The following is an 18,789-nucleotide window of genomic DNA, read 5'->3' on the forward strand; positions in this document are numbered from 1 at the left end:
CTACTCCCTATCACTGGAGCAGCCTCTGAGTGCTGTGATTTTTAAGGTCACCATAAAACGTGTTTCCCATTTGGCGCGTGTTTCTTCAGAGTTTTATTTTGTGTGTTTTAAAAGTTAATGCACTTGTCTGCTTTATCAGCCTGTGGCGAGGAAGCGGAGCATGTTTACGAGATGCTTTCGCTGGTCTAGTCTGAGCTGCTCTCCTCTCATCCTGTCTCACTTCAGCTGGCTGGTGTATCTGCTCTGATCATCAAACTGTGATTATTAAACTGCTTTCAAAGACACACAAAATGTGCATTATTGTCTCCTTTTCACCCCCTGTTCTGCAAAGTGTTGAAGATTCCATTAGGGTTTCTAAAGATGTGTCTTTACTTGCTCTAAAATGGTGAATCACAATGAAAAAAGGGCTTTTAATGGGGCTGTATTTGTTTTATAGTCTTTCACTGCTGAAACACAGAATGAATCTTCAGTAGAGAGGACAGCCTGCTCTTAATCCTGATTTTATTTATTACTTTGCTGTAACCAAAAGAGAACATCATGTTAATGTGATGTGAATGTGAAATGTGCATTCTGTGGTGCTTTTTTACAGGTTCTTTGCGAAACAGCCTTAGGATCTACATGTCTTACTTGTTAAAGAATACACTGTACAACTGAATATCATGTATTTTTTTGTCTCTGTTTCTTGCAGGTGAAATCAGTGAAGACAGGCTCTGTATTCTGGACTATTGGTTGTTGCCTCTCCTATTTCTACATGGTAAGAATGGCTAACAGAAGCCAGCATCTTAGAAACAAAGTCTATAGCTCCGCAACAGCTGCTTGGTTGACTCCTGTTACGAAAATAACCAAAAAACAAAACCATAAAACACCAAAGAAAACATACAAAAAGCATAATCCAGAGAATTAGCAGTTTGGCATCAACATAGAAGATTTGGCAAATTTCTCATGGGCGCAGCCCACGTACTGAGCTCTGCTTCCCATCCCACAATATGCATGTTTCATAAAAATGTGGCACCTTTACAAAGGAAAAAAAAGGCTGAACTGTTGTGCTGCATTCACAGACTGTTGGCTGCTTGAGTTCCCGCCCTTAGCCTTGTAAACCGCTTTGGTTTTAACCTAAAATGGGGCCATAACTACCTGTTAATAAAACATCAAAGCTCATCAGGATGGATTCTTTATGAGAAAGGTTGAAAAGCCGTGGGATCTCTTTAAGATTATAATTCACACACCACTGAAATATTCAACCACTCTTCACTTAACACGCTGTTTGCCTTATTTACATTTAAAACAGGTGCTCCGTTTTCACTGACATCCTGCAGCTATACGCCCCCACACAGAAAAGAGGGAGGAGATCACCTCCTACTCGATTGTGGTATGATTAGTGGAGTTATGATCTTCAGGCCCGCATGAATTATGGCTCCATTTGGCTCGTACAGCAGTTTCAGGGGGTTTGTCTTTTGTGGAAATGATCATGTTTATATTGAAAGAGGTGCTTCATTTCCACACAGAGGAGTGAGAGAGGAGTTGTAGAAGACAGGGAGACTGCAAGAGGGAATATTCTGCCTTAGGTGGTGTTATAAAATAATAAATATAGCTCACCTGTGATCGTCATTCACTTTTCTTTTTAACAGGGACTTGAATTGTTCGAGTGACTTTAGTTGATAATTAACTGTCCAAGACAAAACTTCAGAATATAGGCATTTTGTCAAAACAAGGAGACTGTACCCAGATAAGAAAAACAGGCTCTTTTTTATTCATGGCTTCTGACCACGGTAGATTTTTTGGGGCCTGTATCAGAAATATCGCTGACACAAAGTCAGTGCAGCCCTCAACTTATCTTTTCCTGTCTGTTACGGCAAAGATAAACGCTCACAAGGGGACTGTACGACCTCTCTTTTTCACCCTATCATCATCCCACACTCGCACTCTTTCTCTGTTTTTCTCTCCCCTTCTCTCTTTTTTTTGACTCTCACATCCTTTATCTCCCCCATATCACTTTTCTTTGTCCCTCTCTTTTACTCTCCTCCTTTTTCGTCCCTTTTCTCTAACTTTCTCTACCTCTCTGTGCCCCTTTGCGCTCCATGTATGATTTTCTCTTAAGTCTTTCTCCCCTCTCTTTCTCTACCTCCTTTTCCTCCATCCTTTTCTTCCTACCTGTCTCTTTTATCTCTCTTCTCTCCCTTACTGTCTCTCTCCCCATCCTTGTATATCTTTTTCAGTCTCCCTCTTTTCTTCCCGTTTTACTCGTCCTCTGCCTCACACCACCTCTCTTTCTCTGATTTTCTCTCCCTTTCTTTTTACTCCCCCACTTTATTTTTCTTTCCTTCTCTTTCTGTCTTTCTAGCCCTTTTCACTTCCTCTCCCTTGTTTTTCTCTCCCCCTTTTCCTTCACTTTCTCCCCTTCTCTGCCTCTTTCCACTTCCCTGTCCTTCTCATTTTTTCTCCCTCATTTTCCTCTTTCTGTTTTCTCTCCCACTCTGTCTCCCATATTTGTCCCCCTCTCCTTTTCTGCCTTTTACCTTTCTGACTCCATTTTTTCTCCTTCCTTTTCTCTCCTTTTTTCCACTTTCTTATACTTTTTCTCTCCTTTTCTCTGCCTCTTTCTGTCTCCTTCTTGCTCTGTCTCCTCTTCTCTTTGTCTCTCTTTTTTCTTTTCACCTTTCTTTTTTCTCTCTTTTTCTCCACCCATTTCTGTCTCTTTCTTTTTCTCTCCCATTCTTTTTTCCTTTTTGTCCCTCTCTGCCTTTTCCACTTCTCTTTATGCTTCTCATTTTATTCTTCTTCCTTTTTTCTCTTTTGTAAACTTTTTCTCTTTTTTTTCTCCGCCTCTCTCTGTCTCATTTTCTCTCTGTCTTCATTTCTCCCCAACTCTTTTTCTCCCTCTTTGTCCCTCTCTCTGTCTCTCTGCCTTTTTCTACCCCTCTTTCCGTCTCAAATCTTTTTCTCCCTTTTCCCCTCTTTCTTTTTCTCTCCCACTCTTTTACACCTTTTCGCTCTTCTTTTCCACTCTCTTTCTCCCTCTTTTGTCCCTTACTGCCCTTTTCCACTTCTCTTTCTGCCTCTCATTTTTTTTTCTCCCTCCTTTTTTCCCTCTTTCGTTCTCTCTCACTGTCTTACCTTGTTTTCTCTCTTTTTCTCCACCTCTTTTTGTCTTCTCGCTTCCTCTAATTCTCCCACTCTCTCTCCACTCTCCTCCTTCTCCCTTCCTCCCTCTGTTTTTCTCTGTGTACCTGCAGAGCATGTTTCAGACACTCCAGGTTATCCAACAAACGGTGCAGAGAGAGGCTTGAGATCTGAATCATTGATTGCAAATGGCCGTCTCATAAAAGAAAAATGTAAAAGTGGACTGAAACTATACCCGAGAGGCTCAGGTACTGTGTATGTGTGGGAAACACAAGAGGGAAAAAGCTACTCCTTCTTCCATGGGGGTCTGCAATATCCACCAACAGAGAGTTCCTCACAGGAGCTTCCATTGTGTAATCTGCTTTTTACACATTTGTATAAGTGATGAATGTAAATATGAGCCCTCTTCTTCTTTTGCTGCTGGTTCCCTGCTGAAAAATTGTCCACTGAAAAGAATATTTTATTACTTCATCCTGTGTTACATTAGCATCTTTTTAATTCTGGATTTTCTTCCAGTTCGTCTAAAGCTTTTCCATATCTTGTTATATGAGTCAGGGATGATACCGAAATATACACAGCATATTTGTGCTGGCATAAACAATTAGTGAGTCATCTGCAACAACAGATTTGGTGACTCCTTTCAGTGAAAAAGTTAAATCCAGGAAATATAAATAGTGACTATTTGGCATGCTTAAAGAGCATTCAGTGTGTTATATTTGTCTCTACATAAGTAGATCAAGCTAGTGAAAAACAGACTCAGTGGCAACACAATTACAACAGCGGACATCAAACATGCTGCAATCGCTGCAGGAAATACTTTGTCATGTCAGCCTCTCAGATTACTTTGAAATTATTGCCATGTATTGCAGCTGTCTTTTGTACAAGTCGTAGCTGTAGCCCTTTAAACAGTCCTCGTTTAAAAGCTGCTGGAACCACAGGAGGTCCAGACTTTGCCTTTAGGAGTTGATAAGTGGAATGGGATCGCTCACTTCTTCATTATCAACGCCTGCTACTGAGATGGTGGATGTTTGGGTGATTCTCCTCAGTCCAGAATAGACACGGCGGTGCGTGGAGATAGTGGACGAGCAGTTCAGCCTGTGTTTCCTGCATTATTTATAAATTCAGGCCTTAGCCCATCAGAGGATTGATGAGAGAGGAGAGATAAAAAGATGACTCGGGCACACTGCCTCAGAGACAGATTGTTTGCATGTGTGTGTAAGGGAGCGCAAGCCTCTATGAAAATCTGCAGCTTCTTGCTCATTTCGAGTTTAATCTCTGTGGCCGGCCATGAGATGGATATCAAATGAAACAGATTACCCAAATCCAGCATCGATCACACGGCCACAGCATCAGAGGACTGGAGAGACAAAAGAGAGGAGTGATGGAGAGATGAAAAGAGAAGGAGAGAGCTGTGAGAGATGTTGGGGGAAACAGGGGGAGCTGGACAGAGACATTAGGAGAAAAACACGATAACAAGACTAGACGGAGAAAAAATTAAGATGTACAACTTCTGCACTGTCCAAGAAGTAGCAAAAGGAACACTCTGTCTCCATGCCATTTTCTTCTTTTCCCTTCTCTCTCCTCCACATCCTCTTCTTCCAGTCTCTGCAGTGATGTGATGTCTCTCTGTGCTGTATCTGCAGCCCACCCACTGTAGCAGCAGCTACAAACTTGGCATATATGTACACCTCCAACCCTCCCCGCTGTCTGCTTTTAGCCCTGCACACCAAGTACAACATACACTTGCTGACCCATCCTCACTTTTTTTTTTTTTTTTTTTTACCACTCCATCACCTTCTGCTGTCGATTTCATCAGGACATCACCAAGGCTCGTTTTCCCTTGGGGCTTAATCAAATGTGACACTTGTAAAGTAGCTATGGGGACAGACGGAGAGATATCTGCAGCCTGCATATTGGCATAATCAGAAGGGGAGAGGACAGAGAAGGACAAGATTAAGAGCAGGATCAGAGCAGCAGGACCTGCTGATGGACAGGAGCCACAGGAACCTTCCTGCTTCACTGGCAGCAGCCGCCTTTCATCCCTGCAGGGTGGAGGGCGAAACGAGAGAGGGAAAAGAGGAGGGTAATTCAAAAGTAGATGCACGGATCAATTGCACTGCACTGCTCCTTCCCAGTGCTTCCCTTACTTTTTCCTTTAACCCTTCACACTCCCTTCTTCAACTCCAATTCTGACGAGGTCTGGATGCTGTGCCATAAAAACTGAATCTGATGGTTTGCAAACCATCTAAAACTATAAATCATAGCAACAGTGCAAAAAAGGACTCATAATTGAATGATAGAACATTTTAGCTGCTCTCCAATTCAACTAGTTGAGTCCTGATACTGTCCCAATCTAAGTTTTAACTTTATAATCTCTATTCCTCAGGGCCTGGATGAGACAGAGAATTATGTTTTTGGTTTCTTCAGTCTCTTCTCTTTTGAGTTAAATAGATAAACCCTATGGATTAGACCAATGGATTGGCTGGATCGCCACCGTTATCTGATCTAGCTTCCTGAACCTTTATTAGACAGATACTTGACACCACGATCAGATCAGTGCATCCCTAGACTTAGTTGTAGTTGTTGTTGAGTTTATTTTTTTTTTAATTTCAGTATTCACCAGATACTGTAATGGGAAAAGTCAGGACACCTGGCATGCTAATTTAGCACCTGGACTCTTCTACTAAGGAGCCATATTGTTGTAATATTTGTTGAAGTTTTCAGAGTAAAATTTTTAATGTTCTCTGGAAAATGTATTGTAATGACTTTGCCAGGCCACTGAATTTTAACTTGTTGCTTTAGAGCAAAGTTTGTGTATTTGTTGAGAAGTTTAACAATTTGGAGTAAATTTCCCTTAAAGTTACTTTGTGATTAAATCATTTCAGCCAACAAAATATGCTACTAATGTCATGCTGCTATTTTGCTAAAAGTTGTTATTGTGATTAGAAATGAAATTTAAGCCTATGCAGCCAAATAGCTGTGCTACAAAACAGTCTCTGTGGCAACTTGAGGCTCTCTGATGACTTCTGATTAACAAGTGTTGATTTGATCTCCTCTAGGAGTTTATAATCAACCAGAGAACATAGTCAGTGAATATGAGCACACACAACCAGACTGATGCACAACAGAAAGACAAGCCGAAAACACTTCAGCACGTAAACGTCCACACCCACAGAGCAACCCCTTCTCCCTGTTGCATGATGTGTTCTTTCTATCTTCTCCAGATTGGCCCTAAGGTCATCAGATACGCCTGGTGTGAAATGCAGGGAGCGATAACAGCTAAAAGACTTTGCTCCAGACGTTTTCTGATTCCTGCCCTCAGCTGTTAGCCCGTGGCTTGGTCACAGGGCTGGCTGTTAGAACATTATTTCTCACGGCTTTTGGTTTTGTCATAGGCATTCGTCTTTGCATGGTTCAGTAATGTGCTCAGATGGCAAGTCTTTCCCATTCTTCTTCACCCAGTTGATGTACGCCCTGCTGGTGTGACCATCTATCTCACTGACTCAGGAGGTTAATCTGAAATCAAATTGCATGTGAGTGTTTGTTGAATAAAAGATGAAACTTTCACATCCTATGGCATTTACTGTAATAGAAGTATCTGACTTGTGAATATCATTCAGGTCAATGATTGGTTATTATGACTTTCTTAGTGTCTGACTCTGCTGTTGTTTAACAGCTTTGGTACACCCCAGTTTTTTACTGTTGCATCTTGGTGGGAATTCTGTTCCTCAAAGTGAATGTTTAAAATAGTTACAAAACAGGCTGAAATTATACTGATGACCCAACATGACCCTTAGTGCGTCAGGGAAAAAAATGATGAGATCTGTGGAGATACCTCTAATAAATGAGGAGCTGAGCCACGTTGATAACCCTGTGTTGACCTTACTTAGTGGTGACCGACACAGTCGTGAGCACTACTTAATACTGCGTCAATGTGTCTGCGACATGCGTGTTGTTCTGCAATATATCTAAGAAACACATGGGGGCAGTATGGTCTGTAGATTGCCTGTTTTCCGTAGTGCTACATTTTCCCTTTGCTTTTTACAGCGATTTGGACGCATTATGTTAAACCGAAGTTGTTGCTTGTTTCTGCTCATCATACAGCAACTATTACTAAGAAGGATTGAGGGAGATGTCAGGACATGAAATATATGGTCAATTTCCAAAAAAGTGAGAATAAAAGAGACCTGTTAATGTTCAGCGAACCAGTCACAGGGCTCTTGATCAAAGCATTGGGGATCTGGCACACATCAGGCTACATGCTTACGCTTCTGCTTAGGATAAAGGTTACCCAGTCCTACTGCGTAGGGACTAGTACAATAATGATTTAATGCAGACAAATATAAAGCTGACTTCAACTGGCATGCTGCAATAGAATAGACTAGAACAGAATAGAACTTTATTGTCATTGTAACAAGTACAACGAAATTGAAGTCACAGCAGCAATCAAGAAAACAAAAGTAAGGAAGTGTATAGAAAGTGCAAAAAGATCCATAAGAAAATAGATGATGACAGCTTGTCCATCATTGTCCAGTTCAGCCAGCCTCCACCTCCACAGGGTCCAGGACTGAGCTTCTTCAGTCATGCTCCATCTCTGTCTCCTGGATCCTGTCTGCTCACAGCAGGTGAAGCTCTTCCAATGTGGCATTGGTGTCTGATGTTAGCTCCAATAGCCATGTCTGTGAATAGCATGATGCTACTCTTCCCTCTGATATTCCCTCTGTTGCTGGGTTAGAACAGCTAGCTCGTCCATCTTATTGGAGATAGATCTTACGTTCCCAATAACGATGGATGGAAGGACAGGTCGATGTCTGCACTTCTTAGCTCACACCTGAGAACCAGCACTTCGTCCTCACCTCCTTCTCCTCACCTTGTGGGAAGACATCAGGCCTTACACCAGTTAGCATTGACATGCCACAGGCTGCTTACAGCTGAGTTCACATGTAAACAATGCAGCCATGCTTACATGTAGGATCCCCAGACAAACACAGGAGGAAAAGTAGTAAAAATATCACTGAAGCCACAAAAAGTTTGGTGTCCATGACCAACAAATGAACCATACAAAGTAATGAGCCACTCCAAATACAAAGATTACGAAAAAGAGAAGAAAAAATTACAAGAAACGGACAAAGAAGAGAGAGCTGCTGCAAAAGGCAGCCATAGCCAACAGAGCGGCGCTTAGCAACGACTAGCAATGACTTATTATGGCAGAAACATTTTACTATTTTAAGAAGGTGGGAAAAATTTTGTTGTCAGAAAAACGTTTCCAATGCAGGATGAACTCAGCAAAAGTACAACAGTTACTATTTTATCCACACGAGGCACTACACTGAACAAATACTTAAAGTTTCTCATTGGAGCTTTAAAGCAAGGTTGGTGTTTGTAGCACAACTTTAATTCAAATAGAGATGGGTACCTTTCACATATGAAACAATATGGTACCGATACCTGGTACCTCACAATCGGTATCAGTACTCAACGTTACAAATTTTCAGTACTTTTGTGTGTGTTGTCCTTTCAATTTAACATATTTATTTCTAGTTATATAAACTTGTCATACTGTGTTCATGTCCAGTATGGGAAATCAACTACTCTCCACTCCCACACAGTCACAAGGATGCATTTAGGTACCAGCATATGGTGTTGTCTGATTTTACATGAATCTGTATGGTACTACAGACAGATTTCGGTCAGTGCCTATAAAAGTACCTAATGTGCTACCCATCCCTAATTTAACTCAGCTTAATTTATAAAGAACCCCTTATACACAAAAGCGTGCAACCCACACCAAGAGAGATGACAGCGACAATTAAAAAAATGGAAAAAAAAAAAAAACTAAAATAATATAAAAATTAAAGATTAAACTCAATAGCGTTAAATAAGATAAATACACAGAATTCAATAAAATCTAAATCTAAAACCCTGTTACCACCATTGTATCGCTTTGAAGCTCCCACGTCCCATACCTCCAGAGGTATGGAGAAAGAAAAATACTCAGGAAAGGTTCAGACTTGTCTGGTTATTGAGACCCAAAAGCTCATTTGCCCGGCTGCTGTGATCGTATGAATTATATTCATTGTTTATCATCACATATGGCCCATTGGTTGCCTGCCTATTTGTGGTTTCTGCTGGCTATACAACAAATTGCTTTGAGAGTAATAACAAGATCCCTAATACTGAATCCAGCAGCATTTGTTGTGTAGAAAAACCCATTTCAAGGAACATTGAATGGGAGATGTTTAAGGCGGCCAATTATAAACACCGAGATCAGCCAATCATCATTCTAAATGATTGTGTTTGTTAGTCGATGAACCAGTATTTGGGAATCTAATCTCTCAACGTTAGCCTCAGCTATTCTTTGTGTTGGGCATTAAACAGTTTTTGAGAGGGACTGAAAATGGTCTACAGACAAATGTAACAGGAAAAAAAATGTTCTCAAACTATGCAAATGGTCAGATATTATTTTAGGAGCCATTAGTATTCATCCTGATTAATCACAAACACTTGTCATCAGTCTTTATTTTTCATTCTCCACTCTCCCCCTGACCCTCAACACGACTTTAAGCCACCCACACTGTTGCTTAGTTAAGCATCCAAAGAGCAAAAGCATGCCTTTAGAATAATGTTGAGTTTGACTCTCTGAGTCAATAATGCACCTTGCAGATCGCAGGGAGTCCAGCTCAGTGAGATCAATAATTTAAAGAGGTTTTTCTTTGGTTAAGCCTGAGGGACACAGGTGCAGTCTGCATTGTTTTTGTGAATTAAAACGTACCATGGTTTCACAAACATGCGCATCGATTCAGAAATGTCTGAGTGACTTGCCCATCTCGCCTTCACTGACTGATGGGGGGAAAAGTATGTTGATGCCTCCAGAGGAATTCAGTTGGTCTTGGCCTGATACTTTTTCCCTGAATAAATCAGATTTCCTCGTTAGACATTTAGAAATGGACAACAAGATGTTTCATAATGTTACTCATCCACAGAGACGGTAGCCGTACAGACTGTTCGGAGGCTTATGTTTTCAATTAGTTCTCCGCCAGCCAGCGACAGAGACTTGATCCACCTCCCTGTGTGTCAACACTCTAAGTGGGTCTCACATTGAAGTCATCTGGTATTACTCAGAGTTACGGTTCACATGCTGCTAATTGGCTGCCGCCATCTCAGCGAACAGATGCAAACGTCTGCCAGAAGATAATTGCACCTACCCATTTTTTTCCTTCCATTCCCTCTTTTAATGTAGCATATTAATGCTATTATCAATCAGACATGATGTGCTCGTCTTCCTCAGATTGCGTAAGTGTAATAAATGCTCTTTTTATCCTGTGTAGCAGGTGCGGCGAGGCTCTTTCTGACAAGCTGCCGTGAAAGGGATCAAATGATTTGCTTACATGCTACCTTTTCTGTTTGATTCACTCTCCCCTTCGGCTGTCTGTCTCTCACTCTCTCCCTGTTTTACTTTCCAGGACATCTCTCATCGTTTTTTACTCTTTCTAACATTCTTTTTCTGAAAGCTCTTTTTTTGAATACTTTCTTTCTCTTGTTGTGCTCTCCTCTCATGTCGAGTGCTCTCAGCATTTACATTTGCCCTTTGCTGTAGTCAAGTGCAGGCAATTGAAAACTTGTCAGCAGTGTTTTTGTGGAGTCTCTTTACGGCCCCCTTATTCAACACTGTGATACTTAGTGGACCTCAGAAATTGGTTGAGATATAATTTTAGTGGAGCTTTTAAAATTATTGGTGCATCTCACATTTTACACCCAACATGTAAAGTGTGATTGCCTGGCTTTTATAGATTCTATATACCCCCATTTTTTATAGCTATGTGCTTGGGTCTAATAGAGAGGAGGCAGTAGGATGTTTTTACAGCTGTTCTTGAAGGAGTCGACTCAAAGTGTGGTTATTTTTTTTCTACTCAGTCAGTTCGCATGCCAGACGGGCTGATGTGTGTGTGGATTGACTCAATCTTATTTAATTTGTGTGCTATGAAAGTTTAAATGATTGTCATATGTTGCACTTTGTGTTACACTGAACATGAATAGTGTGAAGTAGTAGCAAATGGGTCATACTTATAAATCATTAAATATTAATTACTGTATCAAAAATTGGGAGGTTAGCATTATTTTTTTCCCCTCTTTTATACTGGTGCCTGATTGTTTTACAGCTGTTATTCACGCAAACTGTGGCTTTAGTATGTCTTAGAGCCATTTGCCAACGCAGCACGTTGCTGCGTCACAGAAAACACCAGTACTGTTGCTACTAGCATCACCATGGCAGGGGCGGAGCCAAGATTTCAGTTTTGTGTGGCCTGGGCCTTAAATTACAAAAGTCACCCCTAATTCACACATAAAGCCTGAGCGCCGCGCTGGGGTTTTGTGGCGTGTGCCAATTAGGAATGGGTACCTTTCACATCTTAAACGATACGGTACCAATGCCAGGTACTGGTACTCAAAGGTACCAAGTTTCGGTACTTTTTTGTGTTTATGTGGTAAAAAATATCAATTTGTTTAATAATGAAATATAAAAAAATTTCAATTTAACAAATTTATTCTTTAGTATTTAACCTTGCAATGCTGTGTTCATGTCCAGCATGGAAAATCACCTACTCTTCCACTCCCTCACAGTCACAAGGATGCATTTAGGTACCTAAACATGGTACCTTTTGGTTTTACATGAATCGATACCCGGTACTTTTGAAAGAATTCGGGCGGTACCTATAAAAGTACCTAATTTGGTACCCATCCCTAGCGCCAATTCACACTGGATGCATCTCTTGAGCATCGAGCGGCGCAGGACAGCACCCAAAGCAGCTGGACACCCGAGATTACAAGATCACAAGAGAACCACATGTTCCTGCAGAAATCCCACCCATGACAACATACTTGCATGGTGATTAATTAGTGTGTTAAACTCAACTGGCCCTCCCTAAACTTCAGCACCTTCAGCCCATGCCTTCTCCTTTCTGTTTGTGTCCTTATAGAAAGAATATGTTGTGTCATATATAATTATGAAGTTTTTTTACCGCCAAGATTAACTTTCCTTATCCAAAAGCTTGAATTTGCTCTGGATCTGACCTGCTGATGGCTGACTGGCTATGCATCAGTGACGTAGTTTTGATTAGAAAGTATGAGATTTACAATCGGTAGCCAGAATGTGGTGTTTTAGTTTGAAACAACCAGATAATCAGATTGATTTTGTGCCTTATTTTCTGGTTGGTACGATCTGCTCTACAGAAATTGACGCGTTTCTGCAGCGCACTCCAGCCAAAATAGACTCGAAGTGAAACAGCCGCACTCAGCCGTTTGTAATCGGCGCGCTGTGTGAATGCATGATTGACTATTGTGGTTTGGCGTAGTGTGCGGCGCTCACGCTTTGTGTGAATTGGAGGTTGGTGGATCACTATTTAACTGAATGATAATGACTGACTAATATACGACTGTTACTATGTGTGGTTTTAAAGCTGATATGGTTGCGTTTTGCTCCTTTTTAATGTTTGATTGCATTTTTATATTGTGTTGTGTATCCAGCAGATCCCCCTGTGATTGCATTCATGGTACCAACCAAAGAGTAGCGCTCGTACGCACCAGCAGGCTGCACCGCTACGTCTTACCATGTTTTATAGGCCGTAAGAGTGGCAACATTAACCCCAGTTTAATAAAAGACCATAGATATGAAGTGTTTCCCTAAAGGATCCTCTACTAGTCCCATCCATATAACAAGTGGCTGAATGTTTCATAACTCAGTTTAACTGTTTTTTTTTTCCAACAAGCAAAAACTCGCCTTATTTAAGAAAGACAGGGCATCTAACAAAAAAAAAACTTAAAGAAGCAAAAGTTCCTGAAAATAATATTGGTATCCTTTCTTCAAGTCTCTAAAAAATTCTGTTCTGTTCTCAGATATCTGTCAGACTGTTGTACATGAAAAGATAAAATCACTCCTTTAAGTAAACCTGTTCTCATTTTTTATCTATCCCTTATCTGAACTCGTTTTCTTGCTACCCGCTGCTTTTTATTTTTTTTTTTTTTATTGTACAACCCACCTGTGAAATAATTGGCTGTTTGCTCCTCTGTGTCACTCATTGCAGCTCAATTATCAAGGATCTGCCATGAGTGGCATTAATCTAAATACAGGCTGTTAATGAGCAAGGGATTATCTGATATGTGCTCTAATGATGGATTGCTTTGAAGGCATCTAAGTGAGACTTATTGAACAGTCCTTTATTGCTATCGACGAGACCTCAGGCTTGTTTTCAATACATAGAGAACACACATCCCTGAATAAATCCAAAGGGATGAAATAAGGTTTGTGTTACGGGCACCTGGATTGTCACAAAGCTGATTTGTTGTGTTTTAATATAAAAAGTTAAATCCTGGACATTGATCTCATGAGCTGGCTGTTTCAGGATGTTTTGAAGACAGAGTGGTATTCTAGACGACTGACTGATGTGTTTTATATGTATGTGTGTGTGTTCTAGGTGTCAGCATGGGGAGGTTATGTGTTTATTATCAACCTGATTCCTCTGCATGTGTTTGTGCTGCTGCTGATGCAACGCTACAGCAGGAGAGTCTACATCGGTAAGGTGCACACACCCACACATGCAAACACAAGCAATTAAAGCAGACCCTAGCTTTCAGCATGTGACTTTGTGTTTAGAACTCCCCCACATCCAGTAGCCTGAATGTAAACTCTGTGTTTTCAGACCTTGTCCTGTTAGAATAGAAATGTATGCACAAAAACACCAGCTACCTTTCCATCCTTCCCACATTGTGGCTCAAATGTTTGACCCCTCAAACAAGCTCAAACACCCCGCCACACCTGCGCTCATCTCTCAGCAGAGCAGACGTCCACACACCCACACGCCACTTAACGCAGCTAACAGCCACCTGCTACGCGATCCTCCTTTATTTCTTGATTTGATTGTATGTTTTGAAAATACCAGCAGCAGAGCACTGGGGAACAGGAGACGCGCGTCAAGTTTCACACAACATCCCAGTTTCTCAGAACACGAGGCAGCTCCGGCTCATTATCCAGCAGCTCTGAGAACTCAATCCCTCAGACCCTCCACACCCCCTCTGTCAGCTTAGCCGTGAGCTCATCGTCAAGCACGTTGTTGTCGAGAAAAATGAAACCATGTCAAGTATCATTTACACACAATTTTTCCTTGGTGCTCTTTGTATCCACGTCTTGTGAGAGCTCTGAAAATGAATGATAGCCCCCTCAGAGTTAGAAAGATTCAACCTACGTGTTCTCGAGCTGAAAACGCTTCTTCAACAATGAAACTTGGCTTGACAATGCAGGGCTGTTAGATGAAGTGGAAAATTTCCCTCCTCCCTTTATTGTCCCTCAAGGATGTGTGCAGCCGGAGCAACCTTGTGCACCTTTTGGTAGCAAATGAGAGGTGGTGAAATGTATTTGTAGTCGTATTCTTCTGACAGATACAAAATTAGGTCCTCAAGTGCTTCCTATACGCCTCACCCTCCCTCCTTTTTTGCATCTCGCTGCTTGTCTCTTTCAGAGCCAGGTGTCTCCCTGTCGCTACGAGGGGTAAAAAAAAAAATCCCAGTTTAATAAAATACCTTGTAGTCTATTTTCCCTCACAATTCATCTCCCTCTGTCTTGAGTCAATAGCAGACGCGTGAGAAAGAGATAGCTGAAGGCAGTCGCAAGTACTTCAAAAATGAGGCACACTCTTCAGGAAGAGTATGAAATCTTAATTAAGCCGGTGTGTCTGTGTTTCGCTCCCCTCCAGCTACAAAGGTGGGAGTCGCACTGTTCTCGGCACCGTCGTCTCACTCCAGGCCTCCCCTCCACACCGCGCAGAGCCAGCTCCCTTTTTCTCTCTAAATGACATTAGATTAGGTATTTTGTGTTTACTCCTTCTGAGGGGTGACAGTGAAAATCAATAGACTCTAAATACCTCCATTGAGGTTGATTTCCCTCAGTGGGTCCCAAACGAGAACGGTGGCTCAGAATAATGCCGTAGTTTATTTTGATTAGCTCATTTCTTATGTGGTCTACTCCATCTCTTCTGAATTTTCCTTTCTGCTTGTCCTGTCTCTCTGGCTTCCCCTCAGCCTACAGCACTTTCTACATTGTGGGTCTCGTGCTGTCAATGCAGATCCCGTTTGTCGGCTTCCAGCCAATCAGGACCAGCGAGCACATGGCTGCGGCCGGTAAGTTCCTCTCTCTGTCTCCAGGCTGAATGATTCTGATTCCTTTTGAGTAAAACTCATCATGTATTCTATTGAGAGGGCAGTGATGAGTCAGTATTCCTTTTGATATTTGCCCACTGATTTTTCAAGATGTGACTCAGTCTTGTCTCAGGAATAGAATTACCTCCCAAGAAAACATGCTAAGTGTTGGCTTAGCCAAGTTTAAACATTCAGGTTTCCTGCCATCATGTCAGGTCAGTCTTTTGTCTTAAAAAAAATAAAAATAAAAATAACAATCCGGCATGTTAAAAATAGACAGGTGCTATGGTTACAACATAATAGGGTCCTCCTAGCTGTGCACCACTGACTGAGTGTTCACATTTCTAAAGTGTTTATTTTAGAATAGGGTGTTGGAAAGGTGGCAGGGCTAGCAGAAATAAACGACTCATGGCACTGGCCAAAAAAAAACCTGACCTCGCCTTTCTCATCAAGAGTTTCTCAAAAGCCCTGTTTCCACCAAGTGGTTCAGTTCAGTTCATTTCCACTGACTTATCCCAAAACAGACCCCCAAATAACCAAGACTAGCCATCCTATTTTTTGGCACCCTTTCATTGGGGTGCCAGACTAGACCGATCCGTTCTCAGAAGGCAGAGCTACAACACGGCAGACCATTGATTGGTTGAAAGAATTGTCTCTTACCATGCTTGATTGCACTTTGTATTGAAGAGCCAAATGCCAATCACAAAGAGGACCATGTGGATGTCTCCCATCTTTGTTTACTGTGTCGCGTTTTCCTTCTTTATTGGATTTATTAGCGGTCTAAACTGTGTCGTGCTGCTATGGCGTCGCACTATAGTCTCGTTTTCACCAAGCAGACTGGTTCAGTTCGTGTCGGTACGGCGCGTGTTCCACTGACTTATCCTGGGACAGATCCCCAAAAACTGAGACGAGCCGGCCTACTTTTTTGGGATCCTTCCGTATGGGTGCCAGACTGAACCAATCCGCTCTCGAAAGGTGGAGCAGCACACTGCAAACTGTTGGTTGGTCAAAGGGATCACCACTTACCCCGATAGCAGCTGCATTTCTCCTGGCGGCACACAGACTTCTCTGACACAAAGCTCGATTGCACTTTGTATCAAAGAGCTACATGCCAATCACAGAGAGGACAAAATGCTGCATGTCTTCCATCTGTGCTCTTTGTTTATTGTGTCGCGTTTTTCTTCTTTGTTTGATTTAATAGCGGGGTAAACTGCTACGGCGTCTCGCTATTGTTTACCAGCTGGGGCCTTTGGCATCCGGCTTACATGCCACCTACCACAAGAGGGCACAGTTTGCTGTGTGCAAACGGGATCAGGCTTAACTGTACCAAACCGTCCCAAACCGTACTGAACCAACCCCTGCTTGGTGGAAACGCGGCTCATTATGTTACTGATGCAGCTGTTGGCATCCGGCTTACACGCCGCCTACCACGGGGCCACGGTTGACTGTGGAAACACAAACAGGACCAAGGTTTACCGAGCCAACCCAAACCATTCTAACCTAAACCAGACTGCTTGGTGGAAACGGGGCTAAAGAAGGTGTACTCTTATGATCTTTGACTGGACTGATTCCATTGGCTCCATCCTCACTGCTCACTTCAAGCCACTGACAGGGTTGGACACAAGTTTTTGAACATAATCCTAGTAAGAGATATAGAAACAAAAAAAGGAGGAATAACATCAATTATCCCTTGAGGATGACACCCGTCAGTGAGTGGGATATGATAGGGAGCAAGTGACCATTTCGTCCTCAAAGTTGATGTGCTAAAAGCAGGAAAAATAGGCCAGTGTGAGGATGTGAGCAACCCTGACAAGGGTCAGATTGTCCTGTCTCTAACAACTGTGTTAAATCATCTTACTCTACCTTATCTTTTCAAAACACTTTTACTGTATCACTTCAATTAATGGCCCAGGCTTTTACTCTTAGCTTTTATTTGGAACAGGCTTCAATAAGAGAAAGTATCAAGTTTTTTTCACACTAAGGATGAGGTTTCCATTTGTATTACAGTCTTTAAAGCCAGAATAAGTGAGATTATCCCTGTCCCCTCTGCCACTCTTTGGGGCAGACATTTCCAAAGCCTGCCTCCTGATCAACTCATGGGAGGCTGGCACACAGATCAATAACTTTCTTGCGCATGGATTCACTCATTCATATGCTACAACGGAGCATTTACCCTCCTCCTCCTCCTCCTCTCCTCACTCTGCAGTCAGAGGCAGCATTACAGTTTGTTGTGTAATAGGCTGTGTGGCTTCAGACCATGCTGAAAGAGCCCATAATAAGCACATGAACTTTAGAACTGGGCCACAGAAAAATGGAGGACAGTTGCTTGGAGGAACATGACTTGGTGTTGATTCGGCCTTCAGATTACCTAAATCTCAATCCAAACAAGCATTTGTGGGAGATGCTGAACTGCAAAGTCTTAATTTGTGGAGGCCCCCAACTTGAAACAAACAGGGCTATTCACAATAACTAGTCGCAATATTCTGTCTGGGTTTTGGCTTAATCTCATTACTTACGACAAAAGCAAAAAGCTATGGTGGGATATCAAGCATTAAATCCTTGGTTCTGATTGGTCAAACCTTAAAATAATGTTAATTATTTTTCAACAAAAAGTAAAAGTGATGTTAGAAACAACCTGGTCACACAAGTAATATCAAACGAATTGTAAAAACAAATACAACTGTATTCATTGGGGCAGTTGACACAAGACAGGCTGTACTGAAATTGGCAGAGATAATCCTAAAAAGTGTTATATTGAACTTTTATTTGCATTTTTATTGAATTTTTAAAGTATAACTATTTAGGAATATGCATGAGTCAAATATTTTTGATTAACATTCAAATGAAGTCTGAAGTACCTCCTGCTGTTCTCCGAAGAACCCCTCAGGATACGGGCGGTTGAGAAACCCTGCTTTGAATTACAGTGAAAGTGTTGAACATTCCTGTTTAAAGTCACATAAAATTTTAGAACGCAGTCTGTCGGAGTCTTACATTTACAAGGACATCCTCATTCAACACAGGTTTTATTTTAAGAGTCCTCATGTCAACTCCCAACCTGCCCAGAGCCCTGTCAATAAATCAAAGCTTGAGAACAGCAGAGGAGGGTTAGAGCTGACTGTTGTAGTTCATGTATTAAAGGTGTGACTTTACATAAGCCGCTTACTTATAGCACACATTTGAAGAATGGCTGGCTGCAGTCGGAGCTGAATCCCTGCAGAAGAACACAGGAGCCACTCTGAATACATTTGCAAAATAGAAAATAAATAAGCAGCCATATGGGTCCCGCACTTTTAAGTACTTTTCATTTTTGGCTTGTGGGTACTTTATTAAAGCTTGTTCAGTTTTGCCTCTTAAGACTGGAGAGTGGGCCCATCTGCTGCCCGACGGCTCGGATGGGTGCGTATGTATCTGCATGATGCTTGTATCATTTACATCCAGATTGGAGGAGGACTGTCGCCAGCAGCTTGGAGATACCGAGAGCCA

The 18,789-nt window shown here is 41.8% G+C and overlaps 1 protein-coding gene across 1 annotated transcript in view; it reads left to right on the top strand.

Moving 5' to 3' along the window:
• LOC141802920 (dolichyl-diphosphooligosaccharide--protein glycosyltransferase subunit STT3B) overlaps positions 1–18,789 on the top strand; it is a 131,959-nt gene that overhangs the window by 88,027 nt on the left and 25,143 nt on the right. Inside the window, exons 4-6 of the mRNA XM_074686733.1 lie at positions 689–754; positions 13,590–13,689; positions 15,190–15,288. Coding sequence (XP_074542834.1) covers positions 689–754; positions 13,590–13,689; positions 15,190–15,288 — 265 coding nt within the window. The remainder of the gene's footprint in view (positions 1–688; positions 755–13,589; positions 13,690–15,189; positions 15,289–18,789) is intronic.

The sequence above is a fragment of the Halichoeres trimaculatus genome, unplaced genomic scaffold (assembly GCF_033239565.1).
Source record: "Halichoeres trimaculatus isolate MK-OKI-2021-1 unplaced genomic scaffold, fHalTri1.1 fHalTri1_scaffold_14, whole genome shotgun sequence".
Taxonomy (NCBI): domain Eukaryota; kingdom Metazoa; phylum Chordata; class Actinopteri; order Labriformes; family Labridae; genus Halichoeres; species Halichoeres trimaculatus.